This window comes from Fulmarus glacialis, unplaced genomic scaffold (genome assembly GCF_000690835.1).
Source record: "Fulmarus glacialis isolate BGI_N327 unplaced genomic scaffold, ASM69083v1 scaffold29892, whole genome shotgun sequence".
Lineage (NCBI taxonomy): Eukaryota > Metazoa > Chordata > Aves > Procellariiformes > Procellariidae > Fulmarus > Fulmarus glacialis.
This window is the reverse complement of record NW_009197672.1, coordinates 51,844-68,970: the sequence shown is the minus strand read 5'-3', so window position 1 is coordinate 68,970 and position 17,127 is coordinate 51,844. Positions and strand designations below refer to the sequence as shown.

Here is a 17,127-nt window from a genome sequence, read left to right as displayed (position 1 = left end):
AGGATCTCCTCTGATAGGAATAAAATTGGATGTAGAGTTGTATTTTGTCCTATTGAATTCAATACCAAAACCTACATTTCAAGGCATGAGTCAAAATTATTATAACAGTGTCTGTTCTTAATGGTCAGTTCAAACTAATGCATTAGCAACAAGATGCACTACTTGGAGAGTATGGTAAAACAAAAAATATAAATAAAAGTTGATATACATGTAAGAAATTACGTAGCATGTTTTTTTTTCAGTTTAGAACACAATTATCTCTTGGCTTTGTTTTTCAGGTAGCCGAAATGCATGGGGAACTGATTGAATTCAATGAGAGGCTGCACCGTGCTCTGATGGCTAAAGAAGCTCTTGTGTCCCAGATGAGACAAGAACTAATTGATTTGAGAGGGCCGGTAAGTGTTTGTTTATTACGGTGTAGAATACCACTCTGGAATAAGCTTAAAACCATTACTCGTGATGAAATAAAGTATATATTAGCTTATAAGAAATAACAGCTAATAACACATCTGTCAAGAACACCTTACTTGGTATTTTTGATAGCGTTTGAGTCTCCTTAGCAGAATTGAATGTAAAATAGATATATTCAGACAATAAAATTGTTTTCTACCAACTATTGCTTCACTTTGGCTTTTTGTGTTAAAAGAAAAGATTGGGGAGGAAACAGGAGGAGTCAAGAATGTTCCTAATAGTTGTCCGTCTTCTGAGGGAGGCATATTTTGATAATTTTTGTTGATTTTTTGTTTGCACTGGAAGCATTCGTGCCTATTTTATCAAAACATTTATGTAAAGTGACTGATGACAGTTCTGTGTGCATTAGTGAAGCAGGATTTCACCTACAATTTTCAGCCTTTTAGATGGAAACAATCACATTATTGTGTTAAGAGATGATAAATGGTAAATCACATGCATATTATAGCTGTACTTTCTTACTTAGAGATTTTGGGCTGTATGTCCATGTTCAGAGATTTTGTTTTTAACCATGTGTCTCCATATCCTAATCCAGTATTTAGATATTGATACTATGTTTTAATGTATCAGACACCGAGAGAAAACTAATTCCTAGAACTTTTTAAGAAGTGGAAGTGGTACTATATTTTTAAGGGCTAGCTGAATGCTAGTTGTTACTAGTTATTGTCCAAAATGAAACTGTGAATTGAATACAGTCCTAAAGACTTTTGCATTATCCTAAGAAGTGGATACATTTTAATTCTATATTAGTAAACAAAACTCTGTGCTGATAGTCTATCTGTTACTTAGTAGACTTTAATTAGAACTTTCAAAGTTGGTAAAGTGTGTAACTGCCAGAAATTGTGGGCTATGAATATTTGATCCCCCTTTGACTTGTCTGAAAATATCAGCCAAGTTCTTAACATTTTATTATTAAAATAGTATATAATTTGCAGTTTGTTATAAAAATAGCTTCAATGATTCTTCGCTGTCTTCTCCTTTCCTTTTAATGCTGATAATCAATTTTAATGGCTGTATTTTATAAATGAATTATTCACAATGATCTTTCCAAATTTCTAGTAATTGAGTTTCAGAACTTCTGCAACAGAGGAATATTAAAACAAAAAGTATGTGCTTTCAAGGGTATGAAGAAGTATGTTCATGTAATGTCTCCATTATTGTGTTTTGCATTACAATGAACACCACTTCAATTACCATCTCAAAATCAGTAACCAATCTATTTCAACATAGATGTGCAAGCACTGGAACTCATTAAAGTTATCCTTTTTCTTATTTCCAAAGTCCACACTCTGTTTTTGAGGTTTTTATGCAATGAATGCAATTTTATGCAAGGAATGACTTAGTTTTTGCTGAGCCATATCCCTTTAATTTTGGGAAGGCAAAATTCAGTTTTGTCTTGTGTATTGGGAGGTCTTGAGCTGGTCTGTAAAAACATCTGGGAAGTAGATTTTCTTTAGTCCCCTTTGAAATTTTATATTGCTTTGCAATAAATAAATATATGTTGCTTTACAATAAGCAATAATGTATATTTAAGTTTCTTAGGCAGTAAATATTCTGAAAAACAGTAATATGCATGCAAGATACATTATAGAAGTACACTGAACCAATATTTAACCAATGTAGAAGCTGCCTCTGGGAGTTCACAACTTTTAGCTGTTTTTCTTCATCAAAACACACTAACTGTTCTGGGTTATGCTTTACATTTTACAGTATTTAAAGGTGAGAAGATATCCTTTTATGTTTAACTAGCTTTAAAGTAAGGTAAAAAGCTATTGCTGTTTCAGTTCTAAACGCTCACTCAATCTTGTTTTCTCACAACTGCTAATTCTTTTGATTCTGCAGGTGTTAGTCCATCATTGCCATCTTTATGAACTTTCGTAGCTATATAATGTTTTGGAAGAACACAGCTAAAATAAAATGATCATGTGTCTTTCTCTTAATGGAATGTTGGTTGTAAAAGAAACTGATCACTGGGTTTTATATGCTTCATCTCTTCCCATAAATTGTTTATACACACAATGTACTTTGTTTTAACATACTTTGCTTATAAAGGCCTAATAACAATGCTTTTTTCTGGGTTTTCTGTACCTTTCAAAATTACATGCTTTTACAAAACCCAATTTGTTTCTTTATAAACTGTAGCAAATTCTAACATGAAGAACTCACAAGGGTGATATGTTCATAATCCTGTTGCATGATTGTTTATTTTTCTTTTATTGTTTCTCAGTAATAGTTTTTATTGGCATTTAAAAAATTGAATGTTGAATTGTAATTTCCTTATAATATTATGCTTTCTTAATAGAAAGCATAATAACCAGTGTGTGGGAATTATTTCTGTTTTGTAAATGTAGGTCCCTGGAGATTTGAGTCAAACATCTGAAGATCAGAGTTTGTCAGATTTTGAAATGTAAGTTTCATAATGCAAATATTTTTCTCTTTGTACTGTCTTTATGGGAAAGAAGAATAAGCAAACATTCAATAATTTGCTTTTCCTATATAATTTCCAATAACTGAATTCTCAGCTGTGGTGGTCTGTTGTTTAAAAAGTATGGAGAGCTGCACAGTCCATGCCCTAGTGTAGTTTTTAATAATGTTGAATGCAAGGAGTTTAGATTTATGAATATTCTCTTGGAGTGCTCTTTCAGTGCACTAGGTCTTGGTATTCTAACAAAGCACCCAAAAGTTACTGTTTTCTGTTGCTTTGGGTTTGATAGATGCTAGATGCTATACATAATGTGATGGACTTTCTCATTGTTACAGAATAACTCCTAATCAATGCATACAAATAGTACTACAAAAAACCCCACAAACAATCCAGTTGGTCATCCCAGATCATTCTAGAGTGTTGTGATTTGGAATTTTGCCTTTATTAGTCAGACTAATGAATCTAGCTTTTTGTGAATGAGGGGGTGAAAATGTAGCTGATGTCTTTGAATTATGGAAATTTGGAGATGAATTATAAAGAGTGGATGGAAATGGCTTCTCCATAATTGTGCAGTGCTCTGCTGTTATTTAATAAACTCAGTTTTTTGCTGAGTTTCGTGAACCAAAGTGTTGAGTTTGTTGAAATGAATAGTTTTTGGTTCATGTGTATAATCAAATTTTGTCAAATACATGCTGTAAAAAAAAACCAAACAAAAACAACAAACAACAAAACCCAAAAAACCCGCAGAGGGAATTGTTTCAGTGCTCTTTTTCAGTTATGTTAATTTTAGGGAACACTTTTAGATACAGCAGGTATAAAAGGTTCAGGCAGAACTACAATTTTTCTGATACTCCATTTGAAATGTTAAGTTGCTTTGTTGTTCACTTTGATCATTATCTAAATCACTGGAGGTAGTTGCTTTGCAATTCTTATACATCAATATGATTCCATATTTTAAGTTTTTCTTTCTCCTCAGATCAAATCGTGCTCTTATTAATGTTTGGATTCCCTCAGTCTTTCTGCGTGGAAAAGCTGCTAATGCATTCCATGTTTATCAGGTAAGTGACACATCTTAACACAGATTCTGGGTAAAAGTTTCTGACTGAAATGGCACATTTTAATAATTTAAAGTTCTCAGTATAATTTCATTAGAGATCAGTTAATGAACAGCAGCAGTAACTTCATATATATTCATCCATAGGATTGTGTTGATTATCCAAATAGCATATTTTGAGGGTTGGTTTTTAATAGTTTAATACTTTAAAAGCATGCTACTAAGATGACTGCATTGACCAGGGTGTACACTAATTCAATATTAATCAGTAATGCCTTCTTCAATATGCATGTACATATTGTTTCAATTTTGAGGATATCAATGACCAGAAGTGTTGCTTGACAGATAGGTAGATGTGGCTTACTGTAGTAGCTTGCTCAAAAATGTTTTGAATGGTGCAACAAGCCTTCACTACGTGTCGTTGCACGTGTTCATAGTGTGTTCTGCTTCAGCTGGCTGTGAACTTAAGGGTTTGCGCTCTAGCCTGCCTTGTAGTTGAAGCTTTGAAATCCTATACTGTTCCTTGATTCCTGAATTCTTCGTTTCAGAATAATTATGCCCTCCATGGATAGAATGGCAAGGCAAACTTTAAACACTCTTTAATATGCTGTCCCAGGCTGTTTGTATTTCTTTATTTGTGGATTATTAGCAGCTGCAAAATTTTTCCACTTTTGTTTCAGCCACATGTACTTAGCTCTGAACAAGATTTCTGAAGCTTTTTAACATTTCTCTCACTCTGAATGATGATTTTTGTAGAACTTTGAATCATTTATGAAGTGTTGGCAGATAGTTGAAAAATATGGGAAAACACCTACCTTTTGGCCAGTAAATGACAATGAAAAATAAGACTTTTGCTAATGGAAAGAAAAGCTAACAATACTGAACAGTTAGTAATTTGTTTAAAGCATTGAATAATCAATCAAATTCAGGTGCATAAGTGTTTGTGGAAACCTAACTTGTTGACAAGTGTGATTATTTTTGCTCTCACATATTCCTCTGTTCTGCTGTCACTGGCTACACATTCTCAAACCCAGACACCAGTCTGCTAATGCAGAAATTCTTAGAAGTATCGATATCCCACCCCACTACACCCCTGTTACTCTAATGGTGTTGCAGTTCTGTGACCACTAGAGGAGCTCTGGTTTCTCCTGCTTGTTTCCTAGGTTGCTCTGTTTTACTCTTTTCATTCTGCTTTGTAATTTCTTAGGTTTCTCTTGTTCCTATCACGATGCACCATTTGCTTTCCACCCTATCCACCATTTCCTCACCAGGTTGGTCAGCCTGTTGGCAAAGGTGATCTTGTCCCATTCTGTCAGGTGGATTTCATCTCTCCCAGTAGTCCTTAATCATTAGAGACAGTCCCATGATCCCAAAAGCCGAATCTGTCAATGGCACCTGCTGTGCAACCAGGTATTGATCCACAGGATCCTCCTGCTGCTACACAAGCCTTTTTACTCACTGGCAGGATCTAGAAGACCAGCTGAGCCCCTATGCACTTCATCCTTGTCCCCAGTGCTGTTTAGTCACCCTTGATTTGGTAGTGGTCTTCTCTGGAATTAACGTTGCTGCCTGTGTGGATGAGCAGCAAAGGGTAATATTAAGGGGTACCTATCATGTACTATTTAAAAAGCTTTGAGTTTTAAAAGTTCAGTCTTTCCTCAAGCATTTTTACATCAAGTCTGTTGATCAAACAAAAGCTGGAATGTGATGTACCCCAGAATTTTCTTCTTTGTGTTTTTGTTTTTTTTCTCCTGAAGTTGCATAGAAATTTTGAGTTTCTGGCAGATAACTACAAAATAAGACAATTTCAGAAAAATACTTGGTATCTGAACAATGTCATTTGTGTTTGCAACAATATGACACTTAAATTTCTACATGCTCTGACTTTTTTTTTTTTTTTGAGTTATTTCTGCAGTACAGATTGAAATGAAGGCACTGAGTGACTATCCCCTCAATTTTTAAGTGCATTTCTGACTGTTTAGGGTTGGCACACTTATTAATGAGTTGGTGAGAAATGACATGTAACAGTACTGTCTGTACTGCATTAATTTTGTATCTTTTTAATGTTACTGCTATCTGCTGTTACGTGAAAGACAGGAGAGGGGGAATATGACCCAATAGTTGATCTTATCTTTTCCTGATACTCAGGAAAGCTTATGTGGATGCAATGAACACAGTTCCACGTTCCTTTCATATTTATGTGAAAAGTTAGCATAATTTCTAATTATCAAATTGTGGGCATGAATTGTTGCAGTGGGAGACTTATTGCAAAGAAAAGCACTTTAAAGACTTTTCCATGTAAGTTGTGAATAAGAAGTAAACTGAAACTATGGCTTTCTCCGGTGTGTTTACCAATGGTCTGTTGCTCACACAGGTTTTCCTCCTCATTTGGTTGGTTAGTGAAAAGTAGAAACAAAACAATTGTTGCAGCTGCTTGTGAATGAACAGAGAGTTTAGCTATAGGCAGCTCTTTAGTAAGAGCAGATGCTATGATAGGTGAAGGAATGGGAGGAAAACTGTCTCTGTATACTATTAAAGGTTCTTAAGTTCAATAGTAACATTAGTACTGCATAAGGAGGCCATTTTGTTTAAAAAAAAATGCTGCCAGTTTGGATGTCCTGAGTGGTTAAATGGCCAGGAAAAACTTAGAAAGAAATGAAAGAAAAGCACATAAGCACATATCTGTTTGAAAAAGGGTCATGGAGAATTTGCGTGTATTACAAATAGTTGCATTTTTATCAACAATTTTAATTTTTCAGTTTCATTCTCTTTGGTTGAATGGGAAGAAAGAATCCTTTTATATTATTAAACTTGCTTTTGTATTTTGAGTTTTGTTAGTGTTGTTACTACTAAGACATGAACCAGAAGCAATTTATTTATAAGGTTGCTATCTAATATGCCAAATCTATCTTTTTTTTTTTTTTTAAGTAATAAAATGCTTTTCGTTAAGGTATATTAGAACTGGATTAAAAAACATTAATTCTTTGAAGAACTTAATTTATTTTTAATTTTACTTGTAACTTGATATCAAACTTAGTTACTAATGAGTTTCATACTTTTCGTGCAGTTTGACTGTACATGACTATATAAATGGCATCATAAGAGCCTGGAAAGTATGCAGAGTTCTTATATACTATAGATGTTCTGCACATTCTTTTTTAATAGGAAGAATACTGAGATAAACTAAGCCTCCCAATTTATAAGAGTTTCAGGGCTTTATCCAAAATCTACTGAAGTGAGTAGAGGCTTAGATTTTGCTCTCAGTTTGGCTTGGTTAATGGCCTAACTACAGTGACTTGAACGAAGTTTAGGTTTTTTTATTGTGCTTTTGCACCTTATTTCTATTTATCATTGGCATGACATTTTAGAAAATATGTTGTGCTGGTACAGAGTGGGTTTTAATAGACTTCATCCATTACTCATCATCAACGGAAAACAAAGAACTTGTGATTGAAGGCTAAGCCTCTTGAGAAGAGGAAAAAAGGAAGCAAAATATCATTGCAAGATTCTAAAAGATTGAAAATTCTAGATTTACAGAAAGACAATTTTGAGAATTTTATTAAGTTCTTTATGTCTACAATATATGCTTGTAATGTTGGGCATCCATAGTGTGCAAAATTCTATTAATTGGTATATGTATTTGAAAAATGTACAAGTTCTTCTGAATATGCTCTATTCATTATCTATTCACACTAGCAATTTATGGGACATACGTAATGTGGAATGTTAGAAGTGTTATCTAGAATACACATAGAATGTCTGTGGTCAGACTAGTTTGTCTTTACAGAACAGCACAGAATATCATAGAATTCCTCTCGTGAACAGTTGTGTATTTGCTCAACTTTGTCTTTTAATATTTAAAAAAAAAGTGAGCAAGAATTACCTGTAGAAGTGACCTAAAACTTCTATAATTCTTACTAAACTTTGATCTTGGTACCTGCTGAGATCTTTTCTTATGGAAGAATACATTAATGACATTCCTACCAGTTTTTGATCTCAGTAGCAGGAGTATGACTGGAAAGAGTATCTGTCTAGCAAATAACTTTGTTTTCTGCCACTGTGCACATGAAAAAAAGAAATTTTCCTAAACAGACATACACTCTGTAGCATAGCACTACGATGAAACACTTGAAGTGATTGCCACATCTCTGGTCAAATATGTAGTCATCTGCTTGCTGAATATATATTCTGCATTTTATAGCTACCAGGAAAGCATTAATTTATAAAACTTCAGAATAGCCTCAATAACAGCACTGTGCATTTATCTTGTTAAATCTCTGCCAAAACATGTGCTCCTGATTACAGGGAATTTGATTCAGTGTTGAAATTGTGGAAGAGGATATTTACCAGGCTACCAGTATGTAATGAACAGACAAGGACTGGGAGTGACAATTAGTATAAATGACTGAGCTCATTTCTGAGAGTCCTCTTATTCATAATAAACATTACTTTTGCTTTATCATTTATTTCTCCAATGGCAAAAAATTAAAATGCATGTATAACTCTCTGTATCAGCTACATGAGAAATTGCTTGTAGTGTATCAATGTAAAGGAAAGTAGCAATATTGCAGAATGTTGATATTATTGAGATCATTACCAACATCTTTTGGAGTTTGGATTTCTCTGTGAGTGCTTGAGTAAGCATAACTTGAGATGTAAAAAGTGACTCTTGGTTGTGCTGGTTAATTCTGAGAAAAAGATGTCAAACGAACTTTGGAGAAAGCTGAAGTGTGCCAATTGGAACAGGCAAAGTTTGAAACTTTGGGTTTGGATAAGCATAATTTCTAGATATGCTAAATACTTATGACGTACTTAAAGCTAATTGGAAATTAGCCTTAAGATGCTTAGCCTGCCTGAAAATGAGCTCGTATGCGTAGTACTATTAAGGTAAGATGTTGCTGCCAAATGAAGATGTTGCAAAAGGGCATGGACCTTGACGATTGCTTTTCCAAATGCAGTTCTTGTAAATGGATTTCTAACATGGCTTGATTTCTTCTGCATTTTCTGCTATTAGAAAGCTAAAGAGATTGTCCTCCTCTTCCCTCCTGTTATGAGCCACCTTGTTAACCTTTGCTGATTTGAAATTGTGTATCTCTGGAGCATTTCACTTGATGGAGAGAGGAAGACAGTGTGCCAGTGGAGACTTGCTATGTCACATTTATTGTTGATGCACTTTAGAATTGTTGTGCCTCTTCTGTCCCTTTTTGCTCATAAGTGCGTATTTTCTAACAGAAAATAAACTACTGCATACGTATCACATGCCTTGGAAATGACCAAAAGAGGGTGAAAAGAATTGCAGAGCACCTCAAATAGTTTGGAAAAGTATGAACTTATCAGTTCCACAGTATCTTTCATCTTTTTTCTTGGACCTACAAATGCTTCTTAGGAATATAAGAATCAGGAGAAATAAATCTGGGTAGCTGTGCCTCTTTGAAGTCAATGCCAATTTTGCATTTGTGCTTCTTAAACCAGGAAAAGAAATGAATGACATGTTAATTTACATATCAGGAGGGCCTGACCTGGACAGGATAAGAATGGACTCCAGCAGGAGTTTGGTTATAGTGCTTGCTTTTTACAAATTTTTTTAGTTTTGTGGTTTTTTTTTTTTAAATTTAGTGCAGGTTTGTAATGCTGTTTTGAAGGCCATTTCAAAGCATTTCTTCTTGTGTCATGTTAATATTTCGGTATGTTTCAGATGTCATGTTCAAAATCAGTACATCTTCCATCTTTAAAAAACCCAGATTTTATTCTTCAGTGAATATAGAAGGAAAAGTTTCCAGCTTCAGCATACTTGTAACTTAGTTTCAACCATCAAATAGTTTCTTTAATTTCTGTTAAGGATTAAGGATTCTGGACAAGCTCAGAAACAAGGTTGTGGACTCTGAAAGCAAGCAACATTTTATAATGAATCCTATTAGATGTGGAAATTTTAATCAGACCTCTGTATTTGTAGAGTTACACCGCACTCTTGCAGTACTGTTTAACTGGCAGCATTTACTGGTTATGAATCTTAAGAATTTAAAAACAAGGTCTAGAAACATAGCCAAATTTTATGCTCAATTTGAATGACTGAGTTCAAGGGGACAGTTGTGAGCAGCAGATTAATCAGTGCTCACAGCTCAGCACTATCTAATACTGCCTTAAAAATTAATGGAGCCATAGACTTGTATCATTCAACTGTGGATGTTACAAAAATTAGATGGTGTATAAATTTTAGTGGAAAAGCTTTTTAGAATTGGATGTGCACTTAAGTGCAGTTACTAAGTTAAATTAAAAATATTTTTTCACTTGCTCTCTGAAATATCACCATTTCACAATAATTGACAAACTTTCAGATGACTACAATAAATAACTAGTGACTACAATAAATAAAGACAAAAAATAAATGTGATACAGGTGTTCTAAAATTAAATAGCCATTTAGGGCTTTGTTTTCTCTTGCACTGTGAATAGTCCTCTGAGAACAAAGATCCCCACTGAGAAGAGGTGGCTGTAAGTGTTGGGGAGTTCAATTTTGTCATTCCCTAGGGTATCATATGGGACTTTACTGATAAGTAGAAAGATGGGAAGCCTTCATGTTTCTAGATGGGCTACTAAGCCATGGTGTGGAAGATACTGTTCCATTTGGTTTCCAGTCATACAGGGTAAAGGAGAGTATGGAGGCTTCAGAGAGGGGAGGTCTAGTATTTTGCTGCATGAATGAAAAAATGTTGGAAAAATAAAAGGTTTGGATTCATCAGGATTTGGATATGTTTCTGGAATAAAGGGAGTTTTCACAGGAGGGATGATTTTAAATGCGGGACTCAGTTACTGGCACTTGAAGATCATAGAAGTTATAAACTCAAAAGTAGAGGAAGGTTTACAGGTAAAGAAGAGCAGGTGTTTGGGATGGGAATAGGAATTTAAATAAACTAAAATTAATTAATTTAAACTCTATTGTAAAAGGAACAAAAGCAAAAATTCACAACTAATATTTAACTGTAAAAAAGAGATTGAGGAAAAAAATGAGGATAAAAAAAAACCTAAAAAGGTTAAAAAAACCTAAAAGGTACAACTAAGATGGTTTGCAGGCATAATGGAGACTATTTAAAAACTTGGATATTGCTCAGAGGAAATGCATAACCTATTTAAAAAGAGAGGAAAACCAAGAGAATTTGCAGCAGAATAAGGAAAGTCATTAGAAGTAAATAAATACATTTTTAAAAATTAAAGAATTGAAGTCATCTCCAAAGAAAAATGGAGGAATATACACTTCTGGAGGAAAAAAGCAGAAATACAGTGTTACAGCCCTCTTAGAACTTCCAAAAGGCATAAAATCTAATGGTCTCATTTGTACATGTCAGGAAGAGGCCACTTGCTAAAGTCAGTGGGACAAATACTCAAGCTGAAGAAGAAGGTCTCAGAACACAAAATAGTAACAGAAAAATGCGTATCTTAAAATCTCTGTTCACCGTGGAGTTGTTATGGGGTATTCCCATTCTGGATTATTCCTTGTGTAGAATGAGCAGATTGTCTGTTTTAAATTAAATACCAGTAGAAGATCTTATTGAACAAATAAAGAATAAATCTCCACATGCAGCTCACCAGGAATTCAAGGGTGAAATAGCTGAAAACTGACTGATAAATAGCTTCTAGCTTGGGTACCAGAAGATTTTAAAGTATCTAATCTGACACATTTTTTAAAAGGGTTTAGGGATGTCTAAAAACCAAGTTGTTAGAAATCATTAGGGAAGGGATAGAAAAACAGAAAACTCTGTTATGCTGTGTATAATCTCTGGCTTATCTGTGTGCAGTTCTAGTCTGCTCCAAAGAAATATATCAGAACTGGAAAGAATACGGGTGAAAAATGAAGCTTTTTCATTTGAGGAGCATATTAGAAAATCTCAGCTTGCAAGACAGACAACTGAGAGGGGAATACAATAGCAATCTTTCAAATCATGAAAGATATGGAGAGATTTTTAACTGTTTCAAAATGCAAATTGGAGCATCCATTGAAACTACTAACTTGCAGTTTCAAAACAAGTGCATGACAGTGGTTTTCTCCACAACATCTAATTGGCGTGCAAGACATCTTGCCACAGACCTTGTGAATACTGGAAGTTCACATGGGTCTAGAAAATAATTGAGCTAATTAAATTGAAGAAAAATCAATCCAAACATGAAGACATGACTTCTTTCTCAGGAAATCCCTGGATAGCAATATTTTGGAAGATAGGCAACTTTTCTGGACAAATATCGCTATACCTTTTGTTCATGTTTAAGTGTACTAAATAAAATACATTTCATAATTCACCAAAGAATTTTTTGAACTGTTGAAATCGGTATACCTTGCAGTAACAGTACAGTGGAAGAAACTTGGAGGTCATGGTGTAGGATTAACTAAACATGAGTGGCCCTTGTAATGCTGTGCTAAGAATGACTAATGTAGTCCTAAAATGGAAATAATAGGTATGATTAGGAAATCTCTTTCCTTCCACTAGTGTTTATCTTCTATGCATGGCAAGCTCATACTAATGTTTTCAGAAGCACATCCTCTCTCTTTATACTTGCTCAGCTTTGTTTTGCTTCAGGTTTATATCTTGACTACAGTCTTGCCATTCATTAGTGCTGACAGATTACTAGTATAATAAATTTTGCACCTGAGTAGAAAGATTAATTAGATGACCAGTTGATGTCCTTATTATGAATCAACAAATCATAAGGATTATTTGGATGTTACTGGATGAAATTTTCTGGGCTGTGACTGGAGCTCAGACTAGCTTGTCATAACAATATCTTCTAGCAAGAACATTAGAACAATTACAGTTATCCACTTTGAGTCCAAAAGAAGCTTCAGAGGTTTATTCTCTTACAACGTTATTCATGGCTATTATTAAGTAGTAAATGGATTGGTTATAAGCATTAAAGGACCTAGCCACATATGAAGAAACTAATATATTTTGTACAAAGTAACAGTTAAGAAAGCCTAGTCCTTTAAACAGATGATATAAGTATTAGGCTGCTTTGTAAAATCAGGGTCATGCTGGCCAAAGTCTGCTCTTCTCTTATAAATATCCTGTCTTCTCTAGTTAACTAGTTGCTTTCTGATGACTGCTATTTGTGATCTGTGCAGTTTGATGCCCATCTTTTTTGTGAATCTTTTTTGTGAGTCAGATGTTGCTCTGTCAGCCTACCATTAGAAAATAATTGCATCTAGTATATTCACAGGGATAAAGACAGAATCCAGATGAGAATTAAAAAAAATGTTTGCATTTACATTTTACCTCTAGATGGTGATAGTTAGTTGCAGTTTCTTTAGTGCCTGTGAAGCAAGATGATTATTACAATAGTATTATTTTATCGTATTTCTCAACTGTAGAGCATCTTGTTATTTTCTGCATACATATGGATTCCACTTTCCTGTGAAGTGTACAGCAAATGCCATTAGTCATGCCTTTTGTTGCTATAATTACCAATGGCTGACACTTAAGATAATGAAACTGAGATTTTGTGATTCTTAAAGTGATATCAATATTTAAATGGCTACTTGCAAATCTGCCTTGTTTGCAGAGTGGTAAACATTTTAGATTATACAAAATAAGATTAAAGATAAACATGCTAATCAGACAAGACTCTTGCTATTTGCATATGTATAGGACCCCCCTAACATTATCATCAATAAACATTCTTTTCTTACAACTTTTTTATTCCTTTGACTCTCTTCAATCTTACTGTTTAATATTGACTGATATCTTTTCTTGTAATATATTACTTTAAATGATGTTTTGTTTTTCCTTTCCACTTCCTCTCTGAAAGAGAGATATAAAGGGGCTATTCACAGTAGCTGAATGCTCCTGCTTAAACAGAGGGAAGAAGTTTCACAGAAACGCAATATAAAAGAGATGGAGGAGAACAGTGTCTGATACTCAAGAGTTTTTGAGGGGGAGAGTGCCCAGCAAATTCTTTGGGTGAGAGATGAAACAGTGAAAGCACAGTCTGGGATCTGCTAGATGGGACTGTTGACCTTTAATTTATACATGAGCCAGCATAGCCTTAGTATTTCATCAAAGGTAGAAGTCTTAACAGTGGAAGACAATGGATTGACAATTAAAATAGTTGAAAAGTAGGCAAGAAAATGCAAAATTAAACCCAAAGTTGAATTTCATTTCCCTGATACATGATTACTTTAGCAGCTGCACTACTAAGCAGGCAAAAAGGAGAAAGAAATCGTTTTCTAATCATATTCCATCTCAGAGCAGTTCGGGGCAAGTAGAGAAGAAAATGGCCTAGAATGATTGGGAGAATTTGAGAGAAAGGTATGGCTCATGGCATTCTGAAAGAGAGTGTTTGAGGGTGCATAAGCCAAAAAGGTGAGTATCTCACTTTTTCCGTAATGGGACCTGAGGATGTGTCAGAGTAGCATAAGAGTAGGTAAAGGAGAAAAATTTTTAAATAGCTGGGGTGGAGGGAGTATGCAAAGATGAGATCAGTCCTTGGAGACTTTTATAATGGTTTATTTTTTTAAAGGAAACCATAATACAACTTAGTACGTTGATGTGCTTATAGAAATGCTGATCTGGATGCAAAAAATAATAGGAAAATAAAAGCAGAATTTCAATTTTCAAATTATTTTATACCTATGACAGAAAGAAGAAAATAATCTTATCCAGTAAGTATCTAGAATAAATAATAGTTATCTTATTTACAAACTGATTTGTGAGATAGCCTTCTTTCCCTGGCCAGAGCACCCAAAATATTCTATTTGGAGAAAAAGCCAGCAGTTCTGTCATTTTACCTATACTCCCTTCTGCAGAAACTTCTTTCATTGCAGTGGTTGTCATGCATTGCAATGACAGTATCAGTTCAAAGTGCATGCTTGTAAAATAGTGTTAATTATTTTGGGGTATTATAAGTAACATTTCACTGTCAAAAGGAGCTAGTTATGTTATTGAGTGAAATCTCTGCTGATTTGATTTGTATTAAAAATGAAAAAGATATTTTTTATCCAGCAAAAACGTAGGCATGCTGCTTTTGTTCTTTAGTGTCCAGTCACTTTAGTACTGTTTTAGTGAATAGAAGCGGAACTGTGACTACAGAAACACAGTGAACATAATTCTGCATGTACGTAATTGAGTGGATAGGCCTAAAATGCATGACATTTTTCTGTTTAGTAGAGCAATATTGGCTGTTTCTAAGGTTCACGCTTTGATGTGCATTCTCTCATATATTTGACACTGTATTGTTCATTTTTATGAACTAAATATGAAAAAGTTGAAGATTTAACATGACAAAATATATTATAGTATTTGTAGTCTTTGTGCAAGTAGATAAAATGGTCTTATTGAGATAAAAGCTTGTTCACTTTTATTCCTGTTATGTCTCTGTATGTAGAAAGGCACACAAAAAACTGCTCATATCACAGCTGAAAAGTTTCATTGTTCCGTTTGTTTTTCATTATGCAGAAATTCTTAAATTGGATTGTTTTCAAAGAGTGAACTTAACCATAAATGCAGTCCTGCAGCTGTGTCAAAATATAACTTGCATTTGTATTCATTTCTCACACTTCGAAGGTAACTTTGGAGAATTCAGCTTGAATTTATATTCTAAACAGAACTCCATTGTCTTGAAGTAAAGTCAAGAAATGTAACTGGTTCTTCCTTTTTTGCTGTATGCTTCCCCTTTGGATTCATACCTTTTACTTCTATATGTTTTGAGTGCAGAAATAATTTTGATAAAAGCTTCCTAAATAGATTGAAATACATCACTCCTCTCAGAAAAGCACACTATGAAATAGGAAGAAAAGGTAGTTCTAATCCCCTGAAAACAAGTATTTCTTAAATTGTAAATTTTGATAAAAATCTTTTAAATTTAGTGTTCCTGAATAATTAAGATGTACATTAAAGTTGAGTTAGTTTTAAGAATTTAAAAAACTTTATTATCATTATAAACCAGTATTTGAGAAACAGAACAAGTAGTAGTTACAGAAGCTCATCCCAGAACGTGTCTGTACCTCTGGTTAAAATGAATTAATTTTCTTCTTTCCACAGAAAGACTACTCAGTCATTTTTCTTAGACTACATTAGCAATACTCTACAAAAGTACTGGCAGTTTTGTTTTATGGAAATATCATGGGTTATAAGATTCGTTTAACCAAATGTTAAGTTAATAATTACTTGGGAGTTGTTGCAATGAATATTCCAGGCTTCTATAATCTCTGGAACACCAAACTTAATAAACATAGAGAATCAGTAGATAAATTTTATTGATGTTAACAAGTTTTGCTTTATAGTTCAGAGCACTGAAATTGTTTTTCTTCAGTTTCTTCTCTCTTTTTTATCATAAAGAAATTTAACAGACATTCTTAAATAGGTAGTTTTTGATTTTGTGGGCTTTTTTTTGTATGGGAAACTTAAGTGGAGGCAGTGAAAACGACAAACAGGGTTAGGTAGTTGAGGAGAACTTTTAATGCAAATGAGATCTTGTCTCCTCTTACTACTTTCAGCTCTCCATTAGTAATTCTGAACTGGACTTTTAGAAGTCCCTGTCTTGTGCTTGATGGTTCCCTCTCTGTAGTTGTAGCAGAAGAGGATATCTTTTTATCCTGTTTAATAGAATACTTTTTGTAAGAATAAAAAAGAAATTATCCTTACTGTTAAGATTGGTAAAAGATAACGTGGATCACAGTAGGATTAAAGTATTTTAGAAGATAATTCTAGTAGCTTAGAAGATAATTTGGGGACATTACAAGTGTTGCAGTTTGGACCTGGCATGAAATTATGGTTCGTTTATGATTATATAATACAATATATAATTCTTTAAATTGACCATTTCAAAGGCAAGAAGTAAAGGAAATGCAAGATTTTGTTGATAGATTCTGCTTATAAGAAGAGGAAAAGCTGAAATGATCGCAGTTTGAACTTCATCCATATAATCTCCGTGCGTGGTTTTGTTGGCTTTTCTAACCCAACAACGTGTTAGAACAGGTGTATCAACATAGGTAGTTGGAGGAGCAGTCTGTTCTATGTAATTTTTGATTTGTTCCAAGCTTATTTTGTCCTGTCTGGGGGAAGAAAAAGAGGCAAAGTTAAGCACATAACGTCTCCCTCCCTGTACAATCTCTTCTCCCACCCCCCCACAATGTTCAAATTGCCGGTCTTAGAAGATGCATAAAATCCATTTAAGGACTGTCATTCATGCAT

General features: G+C 34.1%; 1 protein-coding gene across 1 annotated transcript in view; it reads left to right on the top strand.

Annotated features, from left to right (window-relative positions):
* Window positions 1-278: 278 nt before the first annotated feature.
* Window positions 279-17,127, top strand: part of LOC104072998 (sorting nexin-29-like) — a gene marked incomplete at its 5' end in the record, with an annotated part of 42,002 nt that continues 25,153 nt past the window's right edge. The window contains 3 exons of the mRNA XM_009572635.1: window positions 279-395; window positions 2,823-2,878; window positions 3,873-3,954. Of these exons, the coding sequence (XP_009570930.1) occupies window positions 279-395; window positions 2,823-2,878; window positions 3,873-3,954 (255 nt within the window). The remainder of the gene's footprint in view (window positions 396-2,822; window positions 2,879-3,872; window positions 3,955-17,127) is intronic.